General features: G+C 54.5%; 1 protein-coding gene across 3 annotated transcripts in view; it reads left to right on the top strand.

Moving 5' to 3' along the window:
* The window catches only part of ATP2C2 (ATPase secretory pathway Ca2+ transporting 2), a 57821-nt gene that overhangs the window by 8980 nt on the left and 23372 nt on the right, over positions 1-25469 (top strand). For all 3 annotated transcript variants that reach the window (XR_009348764.1, XM_059152594.1, XM_059152595.1), the window contains exons 2-7: positions 7791-7901; positions 10167-10283; positions 15703-15792; positions 17069-17104; positions 17202-17263; positions 20522-20630. Coding sequence is in view for 2 of the 3 variants with exons in the window: in XM_059152594.1 (XP_059008577.1) it covers positions 7791-7901; positions 10167-10283; positions 15703-15792; positions 17069-17104; positions 17202-17263; positions 20522-20630 (525 nt within the window). In the remaining variant the exon portion in view is untranslated. The remainder of the gene's footprint in view (positions 1-7790; positions 7902-10166; positions 10284-15702; positions 15793-17068; positions 17105-17201; positions 17264-20521; positions 20631-25469) is intronic.

Genomic DNA, 25469 nt, shown 5'->3' with positions numbered 1-25469 from the left:
AGTGTGCCCCGCGTGTCTCGTTCTGTCCTGTGGGTAGTGTCTGGTGGGGTGGGGTCACACCTCTGTCCCACGCGCACGGATCACCAGCGCTGCCTAGATAGAATTGCAGGGGCCGGGAAAGACCTCTGAAACCCGGGTCGCCCTGAGGCTGGAACTTAAGAGCCCTGTCTCCGCAGTCCAGGGCGCGGGGATATGATGATTCCCGTCTTCCGGAGAAGGCAGCCTCAGAGAAGTTGAGGGCCTGGCGGACGGTTGCACAGCCGGCAGCTGGGGGAAGCAGACAAGAGTCCCGAACAGTGAGTCAGCAGCCAGGCCGCACGCCCTCTGCCCAGCAGACTCAGGGTTGTTTCCGCTTAACATTAAAGAGTCCTGGGCGGGCCCGTGGGGTTACCTGCCTCTCTCCTCCCCCGTGTGCGTCTGCCTCTGCTCCTGCTCCGAGCATCCCAGGGGGCTCGTCCTCCCGCCTGCCTGAGCGTCTGCGCCGTCTTGGATTCCCCAGCACTCCTGCCGCCTCGAAGTCCCCTCCTTCACAGGCTCTGCCCCCCAGCCCCAGGCTTGGTCCGCACCACCTTCCCCTTTGAATCAGCAGTTAGGGCCCCTAACCCTAACTGGTGACTCACGATTCACGAAGATGGAAAAGGGCGTAGTTAGGAGCCCCCGGCCGCTGTCTTCTTGCCGCCCTCTTCCCAGCGCAAACGAACCCTGGTTTCCTTCCCCTTTTCGTTATCCGGAGGCTGACTTAGTCCTCTCTGCCCCTTCTCTTGTTAATGGGACCGCCACTTGGGAAAACTGCCTGGCAGTGTCCAGCATGACTCCAGGCACATGTGCAGACGGTCCAGCATCCCACCCGGCGGACAGGAGGCTGTGCACCTGCTTACAGACAGGCTCTGGGGGGAAGTGTTCCGTGTAATAGTTCAAACCAGACACAAGCGAAATACCTACCCCCACGCGGTAGTTAAGGGACGTGTGGCACGTCAGATCAGTGGCGTGCCTGCCGTGCGACAGAGCACCAAGAGAGGATTCCCCATCCCTGTCGCTCCTGGAGCAACACAGGTGTGTCCCGCTGTGGTGACCGTGGGCAGCAGGAGACAGACCCAGAGGACATTGTATGATTTGTGTTAATTTCTGTGGCAGCCCAGAATAAATCCCCGCGGATAGAAACTCAAATGTGGCTCCTCATCTTAGGGGCCAAGGACAGAGAGTGGGCACGGGGCAGCCTTCCGAGTGCCACATCGGCGTGGGAGGGGCGCGTCACTCGGACGTCCACACGTAAGAGAAGGCATCCAGGTGCGTACTTGATATGTGTGCACACAACTGGATAGAGGTCACTCTTTTTTCCGTGCAGGTAAATAAAAAGCTTTCAGCAGCTGATTTTACCCGCAGCACAGTGTTTTGGGGACACGGGTTTCTGGTAGTTGGCTGTTGTCGCAGGACTGCTGTGGACGACTGAACGGGTACTGCCCCGCAGTTGACAAGTCGGAAGAAGAGGAAAAGGAACTTGCTAGCACTGGGCGGTTTTAGACTCTGAGATGGCCAGATCGCCTTCCGAAAGTTCTGTCCCCCATCCCGGCCCCGCGGGCGCCACTTGCACCTCCCCCGGGAGACAGGGAAAGGCTGGCGCCCTCGGACGTGGGTCTGACTCTCTTTTGACTCTCTTTTGACCTGTCATGGTTACCACCTCCTTTCTGGGAACTCTGGGTCCATATCCTTGTCCATTCTGTAGAAAGAGGACCTGGTGCTCTTCTGCTCCTTGGTGAATCGGAGCTGTTGGCTTGTTTGCGGAGTTATTCCTTGTCAGCCTTAGGAACCGCAGGCACCTTCCCCAGCCCGGAGTCTGTCCTCGGAAGACAACCCCATTGTTAGGCTGTGAATTTTTTTATTTTATTTTATTTTATTTTTTTTGCCTTATGGCATCTGCCTTTGTCTTGTGCTCAGAAAGTCCTTTTCATGCGGACATTAAAACAGAACAAAACAAAACAAAAGAGAAAACAGTCTGTGATTTCTTCTAGTACTTTTATGGTTTCTCTTGTTCCTCATTGTCCTGATTATTTCGGGCAAGGACTGTGTCTGCCTTCCCGAGGTGCCCGGCCTGGGTTCTTGCACACCGTGAGCAGTTGGGGAGTGGATGCGGGGACCAGTACGGGCTCGTGCGAAGAAGGGAGACTCAGCAGAAGATTGAGGCCTCTGCCCTGGCCACAGTTGGGAGCACCCCCTTCTGTAATGTGTGACCGCACCTTCCAGCTGCTGGCCCCCCGCTGTCCACACAGGCTCGTGTCCTTGGCAACCCTCCCTCCCACCCTGGTCCTGGCAGGGCTCCCAGCACCTGGGGGTATGGAGACCTTCCTGGCAGCTCTCTTTTGCTGCTGCTTCCGTCCCCGCCTCCCTCCCACAAACATTTTTGAGCACCTTTTGTTTGCACCGCTGTGCCGGGCACTTGGGTGTCCTCCGGATCTGAGCAGCCGCTCCCCCGTGAGGCTGCCCGTCTGGTGCTGGAGGTGGACAGGCGGGTCCGCAGCGTGCTGGGCACAGGGGGGGCAGGCAGTCTGGGAGCTCAGGTGTGGGTTCCCTGTGGGGCCCATGGTGGCTGTTGTGCCAGCGGCTTTGGGCTGCTGTGACAAATGACCACAAACAACACAAGTGGCTTAAAACAACACAAATTCATGATCTCGCAGTCCCGGAGGTCAGAAGTCCGACAGGTCTCACTGGGTTAAAAGCAAGGTGTTGGCCAGGCTACGTTCCTCCTGAGGGGTTCCAGGAGGAATCTGATTCCTGGTCTTTACCCAGCTTCTGCAGGTGGCCCACATTCCTTGCCTCGTGGCCCTGCCTCCACCTTCAGTGCTGGGAATCCTGCTGCCCGCAGCCCGGGCTTCTGTCCTCACATCTCTTCTCCAGCCCCTGCCTCCGTCTTACAAAGACTCTGTGGGCCCACAGGGCCGTCCCGGATCACCCAAGATCACCTCCCCAGCTCGAGATCTTCTTAAGGACACCTGCACAGTCCCCTTTGCCATGCGAGGTCATGTGGTAACAGGTTCAGAGGATCAGATCAGGACGCGGACCTCTGCTGGGGGGCATCATTCAGGCTCAGATTCTCCCCTGCCCCCACCAACCTCTGCCCCTCCTCCCCTCGGAGGTTCCAGAAAGTTGAGTTTCTTTACGTGCTTTCTCCCTTCTGCCCTCGGCTCTGCACAGTTCTTGCTGAGTTGTTTTCTTGTGTTTTGCGGAGCGGGGACAGAGAGCTGGTCCAGGAGGCTGCCGGCTCAGCCTTCTCCTCATCACAGGGATGGGGATGAAAAGTGCATCGGCCTCAAAGGGCTGGAGGGATGATTTAATGAGATTGTAGGTGTCAAATGCCGATATGAACTTGTTAGCTGTTCTCTCTGCTGCAATACTGCTTTATGTGTTACTGCTGGGGCTCTGGTATTCTGTCCTCATTATGACCTGTTAGCTGTTCTCAGCCACCTTCGCCTTGGGCAACTCCTCTTGTCTGCCCAGCTGCTAGAAGGACGTGGGCGCGCCTGCTGCCTCGGGTCTCCTCCTCAGCCCTCCTCCAGGAAGCGGAAGGAGCCCTCTCGGACTGACTGAACAGCTCTTCCAACCCAGCACTCCCAGCCTGGTGCTTGGTCCATTGGCCATGGCCTTCTCTCTCCAAGATGGCGGCCGCTTAAGACCAGGACCCCGTAGGGTTGCTCTTGGAGCGCATCTCCCAACTAGGCATCCTCAGCTCGGCTCTGGCTGTGTATTAGAATCACCTGGGCCCTTTCAGACTCCTGCTGGCTGAGCCCACTGCTTAGCTGACCTGGGGATAGGCCCCAGCAATGGATTTTGACCAGATCCTGGTGGTTCTCCAACTTTGGAGCGCATCGCAGTCCCCTGGAGGGCTTGGGGAAGCACAGACAGGATCCATGCCCAGAGCTTCTGATCCGTGAGACCCAGCGTAGGGCTGAGAATCTGCCTTTCTAACACGTTCCAGGGGATGCTGGCCGGAGGAGCGCTGGCTGAGAAGCAGCAGGATAAAGCATAGGCGGGTAGTTCACAGACACACGCCTCAGGAGAGCCTGTCGGGGAAACCTTGCGTGGAGTTGGGTCATTTCCCCTCACCTCAGATGTCACCTCCTTAATGACCCTGGCTGCCTGATTGTTCTTGGGTTACTGTGACCCTTACATTGTTTCTCTCCGTGTGCCTCGATCCCCAGGACCGCACCTGCCCATACTGCGAAATTCTCAGAGCCAGGACTGCGCGGCTCCCGGCCCGGGGCTTCCTCTCTGCCTCCATCCCTCCCTCTGAAACCCTTCAGAGCCTCGTCCTGGCACTCTTTCAGGCACTTGGGGTACCCCAAATAGAACATTTGCTCTGCTTGGCACCTTTCCGCCTTTTCTTCCCGAGCCCAGCATGTCCGGTAGAGTGTGAGTGGGTCTCCGTGTGCGTGTGTCCCGGGTCTCCGTGTGCGCGTGTCCCGGGTCTCCGTGTGCGCGTGTCCCGGGTCTCCGTGTGCGCGTGTCCCGGGCACAGTTTGGCACACTCCTATTCTTTCTGTTCACCTAGGCTTCCCCAGGGGGCCAGACGCCATCCTTGGGGCTCCGTGTCTGGTTTTCTATTAACCCCCAGAACCTTCTGAGTCTCTGCTCTTAAAACCCTCCCTTTCCAGAGGGGGGAACAGAGGCATGGGGGAAGTTTTGGTCAAATATCTGAGAGACTTAAATGTCTCAGCCCTTGAAACAGGGAAGCGGTCTCTGGGGTCTAAGCCTGCAAATGTTTGCGATGAACAGACTCCCCCAGCCGGGTGGGAAGGCGGAGGAAGCCTGGCTCCTGGCTCAGCGGGAGACCGGCTGGCCTTCAAGGTGCCACGCGAGCACCTGTCAGCAGTGAGCTCCCTGCTCCCTCGGCCAAGTCCTCTTTCAGCGACTGGCGTATTTGCCCTTGGTGGCTCCTCTGGAAGCCTCCGCTGGGATAAATGTCAGCTCCAAGCCACCTTTGCTTAGTGAGAACACCGTAAGAACACTCTTAAGTCCTTAGGTTCCAGACCATTTCCCTAGGGCTTGGGGAGGACCTGGCAGGCCCCCGTGGGTCTGTTTGCCGTGGGCAAATAACGCTTTGGAGATCACTCAGGGCGGGGGGTGGGCACGGAAGATCGCATTTTGTAATTCTATTTATATGAAATGTTCAGGGTGGGTGATCCCTAGAGACAGCAGATCGGAGGCAGCAGTGAGGGGCTGGGGGAGGCGGAGGGGCGTGACCGATCATGCCCCCAGCTCTCCTTTTGGGGGAATGAAAATGTCTTGGAACTAGATGGACGTGGTGGCTTCATAACGTTGGAAATACGCTAAATGCCACAGAATTGTTCCTTTTAAGATGGCTCGTTTTTGTGTTATGTGAATTTCATCATAATTAAATAGAGAGAAAAAAGGAGATGGGAGGGGTGCCCCCTCCCCATCGGGTTCGACAGGAAGGGATGGGGGCTGCCGCAGAGCAAGCAGGCAACCTCGATCCGGGTGAGCCGCTCCCACGGCGGCGGCCCCATGTGAGCGTGCCCGGCAGAGGTCCCTCGCACACAGCTGGGGCTCGGGGGGCATGTGCTTAGCCCCGGATGCAAGGGCTCTGCTTTCTGAAACCCTGCAGTGAGACGGGGCAAGCTCTGCCTGATGATGTTCCGGTCCACACCACGCCCCGGCAGCCGTGGAGCCCGGGAGGGGGCTGGCAGAAGTGGGTTGGGAAAGAGATGGGAGGCCGGAAGGTAGGGACTGCGAGTGTAGACAACGCCTTCCTAAGCCCCACTGCGGTGAATGCGAGAAGTGAGCGCACACATCTGTGATGTGTAGCCCGGACAGGAGGGCGTCTGGCTCCATCAAGCCCCACCTTGTGCCCGTGCTTGCTTGATTCTACAAAAGCTTGATGGGGAAGGTATCTTCGTCCCCATTTTGCAAATGAAGGAATTGGGATCAGAGAGGTGGTCATTTGCCCAAGGAGACAGGCTGGCCCGTGATGCTGGGCTGTGGCCTGGGCAAAGCTTGGGTGAGGGTGAACTGAGGCTCGTGGCTGAGGGCGTGCATCCACTCGTACAGTCAGTGGAGCCGAGCACACGCATCTTTTGACTGGCATCCTCTGCTCTGGCTGAGAAGCGCTCGTGGAGCACACCCTGAGTCCCAAGCCCTGGTCCCCACCCTGCAGAGTGGCCGCACTGTCCATGGATAGGGGCATTTCGGTGATAATCTCTTGCTGGCAGCTGCAGAGGGGCCATCAGGGAGAGGACACAGGACTCCTCCAACAGGCAGCACTGTGCCTTTTACCTGGGGAGGGGTGTGGACATGACATGGGGTCTGCTGCAGCCATATGGAAAACCATGGGTTTTATCCTGACAGCAGCTAGAATTTATCCAGCGTTTCAAGCGTGGTTCATGTGTGCATGGGGAGGGAGTGGGACAGGGGACAGGATTTATGATTTCCAGGGTCATTCATGCTACATAAAAAATGAATTGGGTGTGGTCCTGGCCAGAAAGAAACAGCAGGATCAGGAAGGGCCAGCCCGGCAGGACTGAGTCCATGTGTGATGTGGGCAAGAGCGGAGTGCTTGTGCTGGGCTGGCGGAGCCAGAGCTTGTGAACAGAAGAAAAAAAAAAAAGTTATGTCTCATTTTGTGATGCACATTTCTCTTAAATGCTGACCTAAGAAGAGCTCATGAAGATTGGGGGTGCCTGTTGAAGTAATCCTGGCCATGCTTCCTGGTGGAGGAACAAGCGAGCTCAATCCCAGGAAGCGGATGTGACTGGCAGAGCCTTGCGATGCACGAGGGGTTGGGGAGACTCTGTTGGGAATGGGGGGCTGGCAAGAAGGGAAAGGGGAGTTTGCCATCTCCATTCTAGCTGAAGGAAGAGGTTGGCCACTGCCTCGCGCCCCTTCCTCCTTCCCAATGCCCAACAACCTGCTGGAAAAGGAAAAGATGATTATCACGTCCTGGGGGATCAGAATACTAGGAATCACTTTGCAAAAATACCTAGCATTTTCCTGATTGAGATCTCCTGGGGTTATCATGTCTTCCCATGCCCTTCAGGTGCTTATGGCTGCTTCCCAGGCATGCCAGATAGACAGAACTCGGCTGGGCTCCCCCCTTCCCTTGGGTTATTGCAGATGACACACCGAACGGGCTCTGATATCACCTGTCCTCACCGGGGGGCTTCCTCTACTGTGTAGCTCCTACCTGACCAGATCCTATAAGCTCAGGAGTCAGGATTCTAAATGAGTTCATTATTGCTCTGTGCTGTCAGCTTGCTGCATTCCTATTCTGTTAGATAAGTTTGCTTCAAAATAGATGCATCAGTAATAATCAACAACTGGGAACGACCCAAAGGTCCATCAAGAGGAGAACAGATAAATTGTGATAGACTCAGTCAGTGGAATACTTAACAGCCATGAAAATTAGCAACCATCCCTGCTCGCAAGTCACGCGTGAATCTCACCAATACTGCTGAGTGGAAGAAAGCAGACATGGGAAAGTAGCTATTGAAGGTTACTTTTTATAGATAAAGTTTATATAAAATTCAAACCTGGCCAAACTCACCTATGGTGACAGCTGTCACCCTGCCTCTTGTGGGAGGGGAACACAGGTTGATTCCAGGGGCTGGTAATGTCTGTTTCTTGATTTGGAGGCTGGCTGTATGGGTCAGTTTGTGAGAACTTGAGCTGTATGAACTTGAGCTTAAGATAGGGGCATTTTCCCTGTGTATGTTGATACTTTGAGAACAGCATATCAGTGCAAAATTACAATTCCCTTAACAGCAGTCCTGCTTTCTTCACAGATTGGAGGGCAGTGTGACTCGAAAGCCATCGAAAGAGAGAAAACGGTCGTAGCTCTGTCACCCAAGGAAGCAAGCAAATGCCACAAAGAGGATTTGGCCAAAGCGTTTTATGTAAGAATTTAATTTGTCTTTGATGCCAGTGTGGTAAGGGTTTTAGCTGCAGAAGAAAGCAACACAAATGATACGTTTTTATCATCCTTGCTAGAAAATGCTGCTCATGTTGAACTGTTCTGATATCCCCCATGGACTGTCATCATCATTGTTGTCAACGGAACCAACCCTCACGGAGCCCTGGCCAGAGGACAGGCACCTTCCCGAATCTGTGTATCCCTGTTTCTCTTACCTGGAGGCCCAGAGAACATGGGAACTCACGTGGTTCCCAAGGAGCCAGTGAGACTTGAGTCCAGGTGGTCTGACATGAAAGTTCAGACTTTTAATCGCTCCTGTTCACACACTTCCTCTTTTATAATGCAGGATTTTGGCAATTACTGAAACCAGATACTTACATGTTTCGCAAATGAATTTGACTTCCTGGCCAGTGAACACACACACACACACCCCTCCTCTCCACGAAGCTCTTCTCTAAGGCTAAGGAATGTTGCTTGCTATCTGTTTTTAATTTACTTAGAAAACTGAGCAAACATGGTGATGTGTGTGTGTGTGTGTGTGTGTGTGTGTGTGTGTGTGTGTGTGTGTGATAACCCACCACATTTGGGAAAGCATTTCCCAAGACAGTTGGAAATCAGTGTTTCATGCCAGCCTTTTCTCTTTCTTTCTTTCTTTATTTCTAGAGAGAGAGAGAGAGTGTGTGTGTGTGAGTTAGGGGGGGCACAGAGGGAGACAGTCCCAAACAGGCTCCATGCCTAGCAGAGAGCCCAACGTGGGGCCTGATCCCACGACCCTGAGGTCATGACCTGTGCTGAAACCAAGAGTCGGACTCTTAACTGACTGAGCCACCCAGGCGCCCCATCATGCCAGACTTTTCTTGAGAATAATTCAAACATCTGTTTATATTCAAGTCCCACTTGTTAATATTAAGAGAAGGAAATAGTTTCGCCTCACCTAGATGTCTTCCCTGTCTAGCCAATGAGCTTGGTTTTTTCCTCTTTTGAAATGAATCTAAAAATCGGTTCAGTTTCCCCTGTCTCCTCCTTCATCCGCTTCAGCCTCCTTGTCGCTGACTTTTTTAAAAACAAGGCCACTGTTGCTGCAACCAGAATAACAAAGTTGCCTTACGTAATCATCAACGTAATATTAGTTTGTGTAAAGAGCTTGAAATTGTATCTGGCACAGTGCATGTACGATATCATCATTTTATCTATTTTTTTTTGTTTTCTTTTTAATTTTTAATTGTGGTAAAATTCACAACATAGCATTTGCCATCCAAGCCATCGTTGAGTGTACGGTTTGGGAGTATTGAGCCCACACTGCGCAACCGAACTCCAGAACTCTTTGTGTCTTATAAAACTGAGGCTCTGTCCCCATGAAACGTAACTCCCTGCTGCACACCGCGCAGCCCCTGGCCCCCACCTCCTCCTTGTCCCCTCTGGGATTCTGACTGCTCGGGCCGCCTCATATAGGTGGGATCGTACAGTCCGCCTTCTCCTGACTGGCCTACCGAGCCACCTCCACTTGGCTTTTGAGAAAAGCACTGCTAGGGAAGCCTGGGTGCCTCAGTCGGTTAAGCCTCCGACTTGACTCTTGGTTTCAGCTCAGGTCGGGGTCTCAGGGTCATGGGAGGCAGCCCCGCGTGGTCGGGGTTCATGCTCAGCAGGGAATCTGCTTGGGATTCTTCCCCTCCTCTTCCCCCTTCCTTTGCTCCTCCCTCGCCCCACCCCCACACACTCTCTCTCTCAAATAAATAAAGAGATAAAAATCTTTGGGGGGAAAAAAGAGAGCGAATAGCACTGCACACACGTCCCTTCGAGACCTACTTCTTTCGGTATCTATTCGCCCAGAAGGGTAATTGCTGCATCATGTGAAGATTCTATTTTTAATGTTTTGAGGAATCCCCTTCCTGTTGTGCATGGTTGCTGTACCATTTCAGGTTCCCAAGGCCCATTTTTTTAAAAAGAAGAAAATATAAGCATTTCAACATGTCTGGGATTTCCTGCTACAACCGCACTCGTTGAAATTTAGGCTTGAGGTTGTCTTTTGTGCAGTAATTATAGGGCAAGAAAGAACTGGAATGTGGGTGTTCCCGCTCTCTGTTGCTGTTTGCTCGGGGTCTTTGAACAAGTTCCTTCTCCTTGGCGGACAGCCCAATTTCCTGGTCGGTTTGGGAAGTGGCCGGCTTCCAACGCGGGAGTTCCGTGAGGTGGGCTCCCGGTCCTTCAGGGCCCACTGGTGAGCCCGTGCTTAACCGTGTCCTTCCAGGTGGACTTACAAAATGGGCTGTCCGAGTTCTCGGTGTCGCAGCGGAGACAGGTCCATGGCTGGAATGAATTTGTCGCTGATAACACCGAACCCGTGTGGAAGAAGTATCTCGATCAGGTGGGTGTCATTCCTTGCATTAACTAGTGCAAGCCAGAGGGGTGGGGTAGTCATTCGTTCTTTAAATATTGACCGGGGGGGGGGGGTCCTTGGATCAGTCTTGGGGTGCAGGGGTACCAAGATAAAGAAAGCTCCCTGCTCATGCAGGCTGGTTTTAGCCAGCAGGAGGCATGGCCGTGGGTAGCTCTCGAATCACCCAGGCAGCCGTGACCATGAATGAGAGCTGTTACATGCACAGAGGGTTTTCACCGGCTGGGCCCCAAGCCGAGCGAGTGAGCATTAACTCCCTTCGTCTTCCTCTTCATTTTGAGGCGACGAGGGGGAGCAGAGGAGTTGAAATATTTCCCCCAGGCTGTGTAGGATTGCTAGGGTTAGCAAGTAGAATGCCTTGTTCAACTTGAATTTCAAAGAAATACATTTTTTTTGGTATAAATATGTCCCAAATGTTGCATGGAACATAATGATACCCCCCCCAAATGTCCCTTGTTTATCAGCAATTCAAATTTAACCGGCTGTCCTGTAGTCTGCCTGGCCGCTGGAGCCTGGTGCCCACGGCAGTAAGTGGCACGCTAGGGAGTAGAGCCCGGCCGCTGGCTCCAGAGCCCCTGTCCTTCTTCGCCTCGGCGCTTGGTGCTGCCACCGTGCCAGGTGGATGGCACAGAACTCGGATGCCTACACGCCACCGGGGGACCACCTACCCAGTATCCGTTCAGAAACCGCAGTTCACAGGCTGATTACCCCAGATACCGGAGGGCATTCAAACTGCCTCGGTTTCCCCCGCGTGGCCTCCTGAAGTCCCTCCCATCCCTGACCCCTGCCGATTGGCTCTGTGCACCCCCCGCCCCCCCGCAGGCTTCAGCAGCCTCTCTATTGGCTCAGCGTGTAAAGCTTCGTGATTGGCTGGTTGGGGACCAATCACAGCCCTCCTCGCAGCATCCTCGCGCTCTACCCTCCTCGCGTCACTCGTCGGTCAGGTCTCTGCTCACCGGGGATGTGACTCCTTGACACACGTGGCACCAAATTCAGCTTCTGGGTGAGCGGGTGGCTCTGGCCAGCCTGACAGCTTCCCGGAATCCCCGGGCTGGAAGGAAGCCGCCGTGGCTCCTGGAAGCTGGAGTTCAAGGAAGCAGGCTGACGCTGGCGGTGGGGATGGACCGTGCCCCTCCTGTCCGCTGGGCCTCGCTCAGTCCTGCTCTGGCTGCCCCTTCCTCCAGGACCCTCTCCTGTTTCCACAGCCAACCTCCTTCCGCCCTGTTAACACTCCCACAGACGCCAGCCAGGGCCTTTCCAGAGATGGCCCCGGCTTTCCCTTTCTAGAAGATGGTTCTAATACATACCCACCGTTCTGAGTTTGACTCGAGAAGTGGACAGCTTAGCGCATGTGAAGGACTTGATAACGTTGCAGGTGTTGGATCCGGCTAGCCTACATGAACCCGTGGGCAGTTGAGTTTCTTTGAGAACCTCGGGTGCTCATTTTTCAAGCAGGGAAGCAGACCCTTTCTGCCTGTCTCCTTTGAATGTGTGGGCTTAGAAGGGCCCTGAGCCAGGAAGGGTCTGGCCATCCGTGGCCAAAGCAGCCCATGTGGCTTGTGGCAGGGCCTTCCCATTGGGTCTGGCACCTGTTTGCTGGATTTCATGGTGACTCACTTGTGTTGGATGACACCGACTGGACAGGTGCTTGGGATGGTCTGAAGATGGGGATAGAGGGGGTACTGGTAACGTCAGCATTGAAAAAATGTCCAGGTCCAGCTCAGGAGAAGGCTGAGCCTATGGGATTGGAATTGGGCTTCAAGGTGGCTCTTGGTCCAGGCCTGGCCAGAGACCAGCACTGGTCCTAGCACTCAGAGGGGTCCCGGCCAGGACTGTGCACCCCTGAGCTAGCCTTGAACCCATGGCTGGAGGGGCCTGCTGTCCAGAAATAGACCTGGTGTTCCCAGAGTCCTGGGTGGGTGTAGCCTGAAGGGAGGGGAGGGCAAGGAGCCAGGTGGCACTGTGGAAGTGACCTGGATAGGAGCACTTGCACCTGAGGGAGGACAGATCTAGTGCTGATCTCTGCTCTGTGACCTGAGTAGGAGCTCTCACCCCACCAAGCCTTGAGTTTCCTCAACTAAAACTGGGCGCTTGCTGCTTTATTCACTCATTCATTCTAGATAAATGCTTATGTTCCTGGACTTGAGCTAGGCACTGTGCAGAAAGCTGCAGCCAGACCAACTTTTTACTTATGGGAAGGCAGACAGACAGCTGCCTATATAATACATCACCCAGGCAGTGTGATGGGGAGAAACGAGTCAGGACAGGTGCAGGACAGGAAATGATCCCAGGACAGCTGTTTCGGACTGTGTGCTCAGGGGAGCCGTTTGACTGGTGCCTAAAGGGCTGATCTTCGAGCAGAGACCTGAAAAAAGTGAAGAAGGGAGCTGTGGGACGGTGTGGAGGAAGGATGTGCAGAATCAGGGGGAGTGCAAAGGCCCTGAGGCAGCAGAGGCTGGGATCACATGAAGGTAACCGAGCTTCAGAAGTTGAACTGGAGAAGTCAGGTGCCTGGTGCATGCTGGGGCTTCAGCCCCTGCTTGTGCATCTCTCACCTCACTTCTGCCCAACAGGATAGCAAGTTTGTGGTGGGCTCAGGGCTGAAATGAAATCTTCCTCTTAGCTCTGCTGGACAGAGGTGTTTTCCCTCCTGTGCTAGGCTGAATAGCGCCCTGCTCAAACTCATGTCTACCTGGAACTCTGAATAGCGCTTTATTTGGAGATAAGGTCTTGGGGTGCTTGGGAGGCTCAGTTGGTTAAGTGTCTACCTTCAGCTCCGGTCATGAACCCGGGGTCCTGGGATCGAGCACCACGTTGGGTTCCCTGCTCGTTGGGAAGCCTGCTTCTCCCTCTCCCTTTGCCCACCACTCCTCCTGCTTTTGCTCTCTCCCTTTCTCTGTCAAATAAATGAAATCTTTAAAAAAAGAAAAAACGAAATAAGGTCTTTGCAGGTGTGACTTAGTTCAGATGAGGCCCTATTGGATTAGGGTGGCCCTAAATCCTGTCCTTGATAAGAAGAGGGAGACACATGGAGACACCCACAAGGCAGGAAAAGGCCATGTGAGCACAGTGGCAGAGACCGGAGGGGTGTGTCTCCAATCTAAGAACAGCACAGATGGCGGGCCAGCACCAGAGGCTGAGAGAGGCAGGAAGGGTCTCTCCCAGAACCTCCAGGGAGAGTTTGGCCCTACCAACACCTTCATTTGGAGAGAATCAGCCTACGTTGTTTTAAGCCCCCAGGCTGTGGTCATTTATCACAGCTGCCCCGGATGGGATGCCCCCTCCGCTGGGCTTTCCTGAGCTCACATATCCTTCTGCTCTTGGACTTCATCCTCCCTGGACTTCTGAGGAAAGGGTGTGTCCGCCTCTACCCGTGAGTGCTTGTGGCTTTGGCTGTGAGCTCTGCCAGGCAGCACCAAGTGCAGCCCCTCCCCCTGCAGCTGCCCCAGACCCACCCGTGTCCTGCACTGTCAGGTGCCGTCAGAACCGAAACTGGGGCTTCACTGGCCAAACCTTTTTTTTTTTTTTTTAGATTTTATTTATTTTATTTGACAGATCACAAGTAGGCAGAGAGGCAGGCAGAGACAGAGGGGGAAGCAGGCTCCCCGCCGAGCAGAGAGCCCAATGCGGGGCTCGATCCCAGGACACGGAGATCACGACCCGAGCTGAAGGCAGCGGCTTAATCCACTGAGCCACCCAGGCGCCCCTGGCCAAACTTTTTAAAAAAAATCTTAGCATAATATAATGACCCTCAGACGCCCATTATCCGCCTTCAATAATTACCGGTCCATTTCCCACTTTTGTCCATCTCCTTTTTTTCCTGCAGCATTTTAAAGCAAACCCTAGGGGCCCCTGGGTGGCTCAATGGGTTAAAGCCTCTACCTTCAGCTCAGGTCATGGTCCCAGGGTCCTGGGATCGAGCCCCACATCGGGCTCTCTGCTTAGGAGGGAGCCTGCTCCCCGCCCCCCCCCACCCCTACCTCTCTGCCTACTTGTGATTTCTTCCGTCAAATCAATAAAATCTTTAAAAAAATTAAAACAAATTCTAGATGCTGAATCCTTTTGTCACCTGTCCTTCGCTGTATATCTCTATCTTTAGAGGACTTTTTTTTTTTTTTTAACCGTAGCAACAATACTCTTGTCCCACTAGTACCATTATCCCTTCACTGGCCTGGGCCACTTCAAGTGCTGGGTCCACCGTCCGTTTTCCCCCACGTGCCTCAAAGACTCCTTTTTATAGTTGACTTGTTTGAAGCAGACTCAGAACAAACCCTGCCCTTTGCTTTCGGGTGCTGTGTCCCTGACACCGTTTGAGTCTAAGACCTTTTTCTCATCTGGGACTTCATGCCCATGGAAGGCATTACAGAGTCCACAAAATTATACCCAGAGGCCTTCACCCTTAGAGAGAAGCCTGTGGCCAATGGAGTAAGGTCCATCTCTGAAACTCTGATGCACGTTTCAAGTTCCTGATGCAGTCAGAAAAACAGTAGCTCAGACAGTGGAATGTCTTCAAGCTGCTCAGTCTTGAGGATTCAGAATAGATGGTGCAGCTAAGTCAGGGCTGCTGGTGAGCTGCCCGCAAAATGTCCTGTCCCTCGTTCAGAGGAGATAAAACACAGCAAGGCTGGGGTGGGGAATAAGGGGCACTCAGTCCCTCCTTCCTCCACACTCACATGACCAGTGTCATGTCATACTTTTTCTCGTGAGCAACATGAATCACACATCTGATCACGTTCCTCTTTTTACCTTGGCTGCTGGGAAGCTCAAGGCCAAATGCACAGCCCATTTGAAACCATGAAAACAGGACTTGCACACTGATATTTTAACTTCTACTTTGATCCTGATCTTTGGTCCACTCTCTGTTTTCCTCTTTTTGTGTGTTTGTCGTTATGTTTCCATTCAGTTGTCTGAAGCATGAGCTACTGTGTAATAGATCTGTGACCTGAGGGAGTAGATACACAGAGCAATAAAGTAAAAATCCTTTTGGGAAATTTCTGTGATACTGGTTCTCAGGCCTCACTAGAGCCCCCAGGGGCACGTGGGTGTGATTGGGACACATGGCATTGGGGAGCTGGTGTAGCAAAGGGGACTCCTTGGCCGTGCAGGACCAGAGTTGGCAGGCCACCAGAGGGGCTGCGTCCTGACCTTGTGTCACGGAGACCTGGTAGGGTGAGACCAAGAACTCCAAGGCAGGGCCAGGGCTGCTGTCCGGACAGGCACGGTGTAGGATGTCCCCCAGGAAGCCAGTGTCCGTGGAACTGCACGGGTGGGATTTCGGGTGGAGGAGAACCTCACTGTCGTGCTGGCTTGGAAGCCCAGCCCTGAGCCAAAAGCAGAGAACACCTCCCCTCACCGCAGCCACCCCCGCTGCCCTGTGTTCTCTCTGCAGTTTAAGAACCCCTTGATCCTGCTGCTCCTGGCCTCCGCCCTGGTGAGCGTCCTCACGAAGGAGTACGAGGACGCCGTCAGTATCGCCGTGGTGAGTGCGGGGCGGGTGCGAGCAGCGCCGGCTCCCAGACCCCACTGCCCAGGGGCTTACAGAGTCTTTGCCCATTTTATTAGGCAAGAAAAAAAGAGTGTGGCTGTAGAGAAAAAACAGGAAATACAGCAGAAAGAAAGGAAAGTCCTTCTCTGTCCCCTGTGGAGACGTCCTGGGTCATTTTGCCATCACTGTGTCGGTGGATACACAGGGACTCGTAGTTCCTTGTTTTTGGGAACAGTGTTGCAGTGAACCCCTCTTCCATGACCCCGCAGCAGAGCCGTCCTTTGCAGGTGTTTCCCAGACACAACGGCTGAGCGCCCTTTTAAAAAGAAGGTTTTCTTAATTGAAGTGAAAGTCACATGATTAAAAAAAATAACCATTTTGAAATATACAATCCAGTGGCATTTAGCACATTCCCTTCTAGCTAGAGCTAAAATGGTCGGCAAAGGAAGCTGCCCCCCCCCCCCATCACCAGCCCCCACCCCTCCCTGGGTCCGCTCTCTGGCTCTCTGTCCTCTGCAGCTGTTTTATATAATAGAATATTATATTATATGGCCTTTTCTATCTGGCTCTTCCTGAATACCTTTTGATGACTGTCATTCTTGCTTCCTTGTGTCTGTCATGGGCTCTTTTAAAATACACAATCAGGGGACGCCTGGGTGGCTCAGTTGGTTAAGCAGCTGCCTTCGGCTCAGGTCATGATCCCAGCATCCTGGGATCGAGTCCCATATCGGGCTCCTTGCTCGGCAGGGAGCCTGCTTCTCCCTCTGACTCTGCCTTCCACTCTGTCTGCTTGTGCTTGCTCTCGCTCTCTCTTTGACAAGTAAATAAATAAAATCTTTAAAAAAAAAATACACAGTCAGGCTCCTTCCAAGCAATGGTGTTTGCTCCTCTGTTTAAAAGGCTGCAGCTACGTCCCTCTGAGGCGGAATGATGTTTACAGTACAGCGTGTGAACAGGCAGTTTGTAAAAGAATACGTCTGTACCATAGGATCCTGTGTTGTATGTCTATGCGGAAAAATCTAGAATTACCCTAAAATGTGAACCTTTGGATGCCAGAATTTGGGATGATTTTTCTGATTTGTTTTTTGTTTTGTTTTGTTTTGTTTTTGGGGGGTGGGGGGGCTCATCTGTTTTGTAGGTTTCTGTGGGCTTGGTTTGCAAGAAGAAAGGAAATTTATTTGGAAGGGGGGGTGCTGCGCCCTACGTCCGTGGGCTCACTCATTCACCCAACAGCTGGGGGCTGACGCCGCCCTCCCCGCTTGCTCCCTAGGCCGTGCTGATCGTGGTCACCGTCGCCTTCATCCAGGTGTGTAACTAGTTCCCGAGGTCTGGGTCAGGGTAACCCGGGTGTGACGGTGCGGATTGCCCACCCCTGATTATGGTGTTCGCTGTGCTGCTGCCAGGAGTACAGGTCGGAGAAGTCCCTGGAGGAGCTGACCAAGCTTGTCCCTCCCGAGTGTAACTGGTAAGTCAGAGATTCCCTGGAACTTTCTGGTTCATCGGAGCCCATGTGCTGGTGAATTTGGTAGAAGTTTGGCCAAGTTTGTGTCCCTGGTAGCATGATGGAGGAGGACCGTGTCCTTCCAGGGGTTGGGAGACCTGGCGTCTGCCCGGCCAGGAGATTCCGGTGTGTCCTTGGGCCTGTCATTCTACCTCTCTGGGCCTCGAGTCTCTTAGGGTCTAATCAAGGTGCCTGGGCCGGGGCCACAGATGGCGGGAATGGCTTTGGAAGAGGGCAGCCCACGAGACCCGTGGTATGGTGTGCAAAGCCGTGCCCAGTTTTCCTGCATTCAGAAGTTGCATAAGATTCTCCGGGAGGGGATGGGAGGGGCTGGCGACGCTGGGCTGCGGGGCGAGCTGGCGCAAGGGTGACCTCCAGGCACGTGCCCCGCAGCCCCGCTGGCCTCTTTCCTGCCTGGATGTTTCTACGGCGCCTCCTGTTACCCCACAGCCCTTACCATAGCTGTTTAAAAAGGAGAAAGGAAGGACCAAACCACAGTGCTGTGCACTCAAACTTTCTGGGATGTTCTGTAATCGCCGCTGTCCAGTACGGCACCAGTCCTCACACAGGACCCTGAGGACTGGGGTGTGGCTGGGGCGATGGGGGATGTGAGTTCTTCTCACTCAGCGTCAGTAGCCCACGGGGGGCTCATGGCTGCCCTTGTGCACAGCCAGGGTGGAAGGGAAGCCGCCCACCCCGAGGGGCCCGACTTCTCCTCCGTGTAATTCCCAGTGTCCTTCCCGGGTCATCCACATGCGGCTCTCCTTGGAGGATGGACGGATTTCAGAAAAGGTCCTCGTCTGCCTCCCCTCCCCTGCCCAGCTCTGCTGAGGTCGGAGGTCACGGGTGTTTCCCACTTAGCCACATGCTGCTCCAAAGGCAGTGACTCAACTATCTCACCACCCCAGGACCCCAGGGGCTTCGGAAGGGTTAAGCAGGTGGTAACTGTTTCCTGAAAGGCGATTGGGGAAGAACATATATTTGGATGTAAATGGCACAGCTGTGCCTCACAGCAGGGGATAGAAAGATCTAAGGGGATGAGCCCCACCTCTTAAGGAGCCCGCAAGCAAGGGGCCCCTGTGTGTGTGTGTGTGTGTGTGTGTGTGTGTGTGTGTGTGTGTGTGTGTATGTGTGTGTGTGTGTAAGAGAGAGATGTGGAACCGTGAGACTAGCTGAGTCAATTCTGGAAGGCTCGGCGGGGACGCTAAACATGTCTGGGCTCAGTAAGGAGACGAGCGAGGCTGTCAGAAATCCAGATGTGGGGTGTGTGATGTCAGCGTACGGACAAATGGAAGCCTAAATGATTTATATGGTTTGATGATCCGATCTTAAGTCTAGATATCAAGTCTTGGCCTTTCAAGTGAGTGGCATGCATTATTGATGGCCCCGGGAGTCCCTTCTCAAAGACGACCTCAGGGTTAAGGGCAGTGGCGGCGGGCGGCGAGGGCACTGAAGTGAGCCGCGGCCGCCTCGGTGTCTGAGGCCTCTCAGAAGGAGCGCCTGCCGCGCGGGCCCCTCCTGGGTGCCCCCCATCGTCCGTGATCTCAGCGTGTCTTAGTGAGCACCTACTGTGTGCCAGAAGAAACAGTGTCGGGGTTACGCGGCTGAACAAGAAGGCGAGGGCTCGGCCTTCGGGGCGCACACGCTCCTCCCCGGGAGGCCAAGGATGAAGGCGAAGGAGGACCTTGGGCCACGGCTTGGGCTGCGGCGGCTCCGAAGGCAGAACGGGCCGGACCCGGGGCCCAGGAAGGCCTCCCCGAGAGGAAACGGCGCGCGGTGAAGAGTGGGAGCGGCCCCGGGAGCGGCCGGTCCGGCTGCGCTGACCGCACGTGTGGGAAGGAGCGGACATTTCGATCGAGACCTCAGGAAGAGGAGGGATCAGCAGGTGAATCTGGGGGGCTCCGGGGGGGCTCTGGCCCCGGGGACAGCCCAGCCGCTCCGGCCGGAGAAATGGAATCGTCTCCCAGCAAGGGATCTCAGGTCGGGGGCCACATGGCTGGTTCGTTTGCGCAGGCTCCAAGGACTGGGTTCTCTGATTTCGTCACGCTGCCACCCCTGGCTTGTTGGCTCTGGACTCTGGCTGCCTCCCTCCGTCCTCCCTGGACCCGGGTGCGGCTCTGGGCATCAGAGGCGGATGTGAAAAGATCCAACAGAAGAAGAGGTCTCGTGTGTGTGTGTGTGTGTGTGTGTGTGTGTGTGTACGTGCTCAAGCCCCCAACAAATGTCCCCTCATGTCCCAAAAACCAGTGCTATGGAACGTTCCCCGGGCCCACGCCTGTCACAAGAGGGGATGGATGGCCCCGATGGTCTCTGTCACTCAGGACGCCCTCCCTAGGACAGACGGCGCTGGGGGAAAGGTGGCTGTCTGCACGAGTGAATTCTGTTAACAAAGGAGAGGGGAATGTCTTCTTCGCTGTCCGAGGCTGGCAGAGACCTTGAGACCGGAAAGCTGGTTGTGTTCGAAGGCACTGACCCGAGATGGGGAGCAGCAGGAATGGGGTAGAGAGGTCCCGGTCAAAGTGGCCTTAGCAGGGCTTTCAAGTTTGAGTCCAAGGTCATGGAAAGCAGGAGCAGGAGGGAGTTGTGACCTGGTTTTTTGCATTTTAAGAGCTCTCTGGCCACTGGGTAGGGGCCGAATTGAAGAGGGCCAGGGGTGGGCAGGAGTCCAGCTGGGGCAGCAGTGCCCCAGGAGGGGGGACTGCCATTGGAACCTGTGCACAGAAGCACATGCCAGGGTAAGGGTCATAGCCCGGAGGGAAAGGAGGTCCCAGGCCTCTCGGGTACTTGGTGCTCCCCACTCCAACCCTAGCTCTGCTCTTCCATGCCCCTCAGCACAGAAGATGGCTCTCCGTGGCCAGAGTGCTGTCTTCTCTAAGGACAGGGGCGTTGCTAGCTACCGGCTCCATTAAGGAAGCTTTAGAGCCGCTGACCTACACCTCCAGAACTTCTAAAGGCCATGTGGTTCTGCCTTGTTTCCAGGCAGGGTAAACAGGAATAGGAGCCCCACTTTTCAGACAAGGCCCAGGGTCTCCCAGAAACGACACGCTTTTCCAGAGGTCATTTAGGATATGTAATTAAAAATATGATAAAACCACAAAGACAGAAGGGTTTGTCCATCACTGAAAGAGAAAGTGTGATTCTCTATTCTTTGCTCAAGTTTCTTAAAAGTGTGCACAAAAGGGATGTCGTCAGCTTTTTTGCTTCTTCCCATTTCAATTACAGCATAAGAGAAGGAAAGCTCCAGCATCTGCTTGCACGAGACCTGGTTCCTGGAGACATTGTGTCTCTCTCGATCGGAGATCGGATCCCTGCAGACATCCGTCTCACTGAGGTGAGGTGTCCCGAACCCTGACCTGTGCTCTCTCTCACACACACACACACGCGCACGCACGTGTGGTCACACACATACATGCACACATGAAGGCATGAAGTCGGCAAGCCAGCTCACTGCAAACACAAAGCCCCTCAAATTGCATCCATAAATTATTTATTCCCGTTTCCAGTAAAAACCTAAGAGAGTTTGGTGATGTGAGTCTGTGGCTTACGGCAGGCTGCGGTAGCAAATTAAACCAGGCCGGGGATGGAATGGGACAAGAGTTGTTTCTAGAAACCGCTACTCTGATGTCAGATTGCTGAATGACGAGCAGGGAAGCGTATCGGCGAAGACATAACTCGTAGCTCAAGCTTTTACAGTTGTGTGGTCTGGGGACATCAGGCGGGGGGGTGGGGTGGCAAGCTGGTTCCCTGACCTTTGTGGGTGTCCTGGTGTGACCAGCTCACAGTCCCGGAGATAATCCTGGATTCTCAGGGAAAGGTTAAGTCCAGGTCAGAGGGATCTGTGGCTGGGGTAATCTATTTTAGGAATCCTTCCAAGAAGACTGAAGAGTTGCTTAAAGCTCTCAGTGATAAAGGATTAGGCACAGGCTATCTCCCCGATGTTGTTCTTTCCGGAGGATGTGTGTTCAGGAACTGGAGGATCACTGGCCAGCTGAGGAAATGGTGTGGAGGGCCGGTGGGGAAGAACGAAGAGAGACTCCCTTCGAACACGCTCTGCCCGGCTCTCAGTTCCCCCAGCAGGCTGGGCTGCTTGCTCTTAGGCTCATGCCGCTACCCCTGCCCGCAGCAGAACGGATTCCTCACCATCTGCTACCCCCTGCCCCCGCCCCAACCCCTGCACGAGCATCTGACTCCAATTCCAGAACATGTGGGTCCCCTTAGAGGAGCCAGGCCCCGCCCACGAGGAAGTCTGACATCATCTGTTCACCGAGCGGTGGGCTCTGCCTCCCGATGCCAGGATTCCCCGGCTACGGGGTGCGCTCGGGGGTTGGGTAGCTGGTCTGGAGGACATGTGCCTGACACAGGTGCTACCCAGAGTCTGTGCCTCAAGGTTGTTGGTGCCCTGGGGCGGGGCATCGGCCCGAGTTTGAACCGAGGGCCTGCCCTTCACAAGCTGGGTGACCTGGAGCACGTTACTTAACCTGTCTGTGCCCGTGTCCCTGCCTGTAAGATGGGGGGTGATGAGGCCTGTAGGATGACTGTTACAGGACGTCATAGATGGAGAGGGCCCGGAGCAGTGCCTGACGCAGGGGAGTGATGGGCGCGTGTTGGAGATCAGGGTGCCCTGGGTTTCACATCCCTGCGCTGCACCGTCCAGCATGTGACTTTGGGGAAGCATTGGGCGCTCTGACCTTAGTGTCCTTATCTGTGAAAGGGGCTAGCGTTCGTTCCACCTTGAGTAGGTAAGAACCCGTAACACACTTGGCCCCGTGCCCCGTGTGATGTAAGCGGTCTCTGCATCTCAGTGGTGGCTCCCCTGTACCCCTTCCCCGGCTCTCCACCAGTCCCCGAAACAGCTTTAACCTCCAAGCAACTTTCTCCTTCAATGAGTTTTCTTCCTGCCCTGCTTATGTTAAATTCTTTTGTGCCCGCTGTCCACAGCACAGAGTGCTTTCCGTCCTCACCGCCAGGCACAAACACGACAGAGTTCCCTTTTGGTATTTTGCAACTGCCCCGAACAATCAATAGCTTTGTTTATTCACAGTGGGATATTTGTGTCCGCTGTTTCACTCCGAGACCTAGGACAGCTTTTTTAAGTCCAGGAAACAGCAGGTTCCGGAACGTTCGTAAAATAAGTCACCCAAATACGAGCGCTTTATGCATTGTGCGTGGGGGTCAGCAAACATTTTCTCTCCCCATAGTTAACGAAGGTCAAGGCCTAGGGGGTAGGCTGACCTGGTCCAGCCAGTAGAGCAGGGACACTCCTCCTCCTCCTTCCTCTCCCGCTTCTGGCATGAAAAGGGTATTGAATGGGACCTGTCAGGGCTCCAAGTAACGCTTTGTCTCCAAGGTGGGAGGCCGGCTGGGTGTGGGGGATGGGAGGAGTCTTGCCTGTGTATGAGCAGCAAGTGACCAGAGCCCTCAGGTGGGTTCAGGCCCAGCCTCCTCTGGGTGCCCACTGGTATCGTGTGGGTTCTGTGCTTTGACTGGTCGCCCCCTCAGCTGACCTGGTGCCTGGGAGGTCACCGGAAGCCACACACACACACACACACACACAGCTTTGTTCCTTCTTGGTCCAGACACTCGCCCTTACTCCCTGCCTCTCTCTCTCTCTCTTCTGGAGAGAACTAATGTGTGTATAGAAATACATAGTCAGGTCTGTGCTCACCACTGGGGAGAAACTGCCTCCTTCCATCCCCCACAACCTTAAGGGAACAGCACTCATTTTTCTGACTTGAGCACAAGAACACAGAACCCTGGAGAGACTGAGCAGCCCACCTGAGCTCATGCAGCCGCGAGTCCGGAGGATTTGAACTCGGGTCCTTGGGCTGCAGAGCGCACATCCGTCACCGCCCACAGTGGGCGCTCTCTTGCTGCCATCAGCTGTTCTGACTTCCTTTAGCTCTCTGGCTCTCCCTCGGGGTTTCCTCCCTGTATCTGTTCCCTAAGGCACCTGGAACACGTGACCACATACAGAGTGGCGACGCCGAAGGATCCTCTTACAGTTCTGGGGGTCAGAATGAAGATCGGTGTGACTGGGTGGGAAAAGCAAGCTGTTGGAATTTAAAAACAGAACAAATAAACCCGAGGAAGAGTCAAAGCTCAAGTTTGGGTCTGGAAGGCCGGGGTGTCGACTAAGCCTTGCGCTACAAGATTCCCGCCAATCCCAAATTGACGTTAATGAAATATATTCACGACTAAATATGCTTAGTTGACAGATGTTCTCTAGACCAGAATAGGCTCCGAGTCTTTGTCTCCGCCTACTTCCCCGCGCCTACCTGGTTACGCTTATTGCTGTTCTCCTGACCCTCCCAGCTGGCTCTTCTGCCCACGCCACCGCCAGCCGCCATCCAGAGCCTTCCTCTGTCTCGCTTGGGCTGTGTTTCTTGGACTGTAGGCTTCCCATCCCAGTGCAGCTGGCTACCTCTTCCAACATCTAACTCGATTTTATCATCTCCCACACCTCTCTTCTCTGATCAAGACTTTTTCTGGATCCTCATTACTTATAAGGTACTATCCAAATTTCATAACCCATCTCCGATGTAGCTGAGTTCAGCCACACCTTCCACAGTTGTTCTGCTCCACGTGGACCAAACCTCCCGTCTTCTTGCCTGTCACCCCTCCATTCAGTGCTACTCAGGGACAGGAACAGCTCTCCATCCCCGCCATGGCTTCAGCACCGGGGACAGCACCCACCACACGCCCCCTCCCCACCCCAAGAATCCGTACCCCAAAGAGGGTGCCTTGGTGCCCGTGCTCAGCACCCTGGGCTGCTGTCCCGCTAACGCTGGAGGGGTGCTGGGAGGAGAGAGGTCTTTTCTTTGGCTCCCCCTCCTCCCAGTTGCTCTGACCGAGCGGGTTATTACCAAGTCCGGCGTCACCAGCGCACCTGGCCTTGTCCTTCCCTGCCTGACTCACTCAGCACGTGTCTGCTCGCCCTTCCAGACCCGTTCCACGTCCCCGGTCCCCCGGGAACGCTCCTCCGGTCCGTCTCCCCAGCCCAAGTGCCCCACCTTCCCGTTCCGCACCCCCCCCCCCCGCCCCGTCTTCTGCGGCCGATCAGACCGCGGGAACATCAGACCCAGACCGGAACAATTACCGCTCCAGGACTTGGTCAGTGGAGGGCTTCCCTTCCCAGTGTTTGCACTGTTACCATTCTGGCTACAGGATTACTTCAAGGTGAACGAGCGAAGTTAGGTGCACATTCTACGTGCTTCAAACCTTATGCAACTGTGAGCCTAAGCCAGACTTTCCAAGTACATGCAATTTATTCAGATTATCCTCACGTCCCATGAGACAGTGTTTTCTGGAAACCCAGTGCCTGCCACCAGGGTTGTGGTGCCGATTTCTGCCACCTGCTATCTGTGGCGTCGGCAGCCGGTGCTGCTGGGTGACTGCGTCTTCCCATTTCTTCCTTCATTGTGTCCTCTGACTTGCCCTTGATGCCCTGGAGATAAACCACAAACTCTAGATCAGTTGGTAGTTGTGTTTGCAGTGAACAGAGTAAGAGAAATAGATAGGTTTCAATGGGCCAGGGATGCACGCCTCTCTCATAATGAGAGACCGGGAGTGGGGTGTCCAAAGCCAATACGGCAGCTCCGCCGTGGCACAAGGGGCGGGGCTTCTCCCAGCCCCCTCGCCCTGCCCCCCCATACCTGTAACATGGCTCCTGGAGCCACTATAATGAAAGCCCAGGGAGGGAGGAGGAGGAAGCTGGAAGGGGAAGGGGGCCTGTCAGCTCAGCCACCTTCACAGATCCTACCCAGGACTCTCGGTGACTTCTCCTTATGTCCTGTTGTCCAGAAGGCAGGGACACTGAGTTGCAAGGAAGACTGGGAAGTGACATTGGTGGGGGGGGGGGGGGGAGCACGTCGCCATCCCCAACCCCAATACCCTTCCCACTGGGGGTTCTGTTAGGAGGGGACGTGGGCATCTCACAGGCGGTGGATAGCCCTTGTCCCCCTTGGGGCTGGGATCCCGTGGCGGTGGGCGCTTTTGTAAAAGGTGATCATGAAATTTTTAAATTTGCAAGTGTAGAGAACTCAGCAGCCCCCGCTTGAATAGTGCCGACTCACTGCTCTCTTGTGAGTTTGTAGGAAGACGGCTTCTCTGAGCTGGTCTTCAGTGCCGAAATAACAAGGTCCTCAGGGGAAGAGCTTGCCCCAGGCCCCTT

The sequence above is a fragment of the Mustela lutreola genome, chromosome 16 (genome assembly GCF_030435805.1).
Source record: "Mustela lutreola isolate mMusLut2 chromosome 16, mMusLut2.pri, whole genome shotgun sequence".
NCBI lineage: Eukaryota > Metazoa > Chordata > Mammalia > Carnivora > Mustelidae > Mustela > Mustela lutreola.
This window is presented reverse-complemented; position numbering and strand designations above follow the sequence as displayed.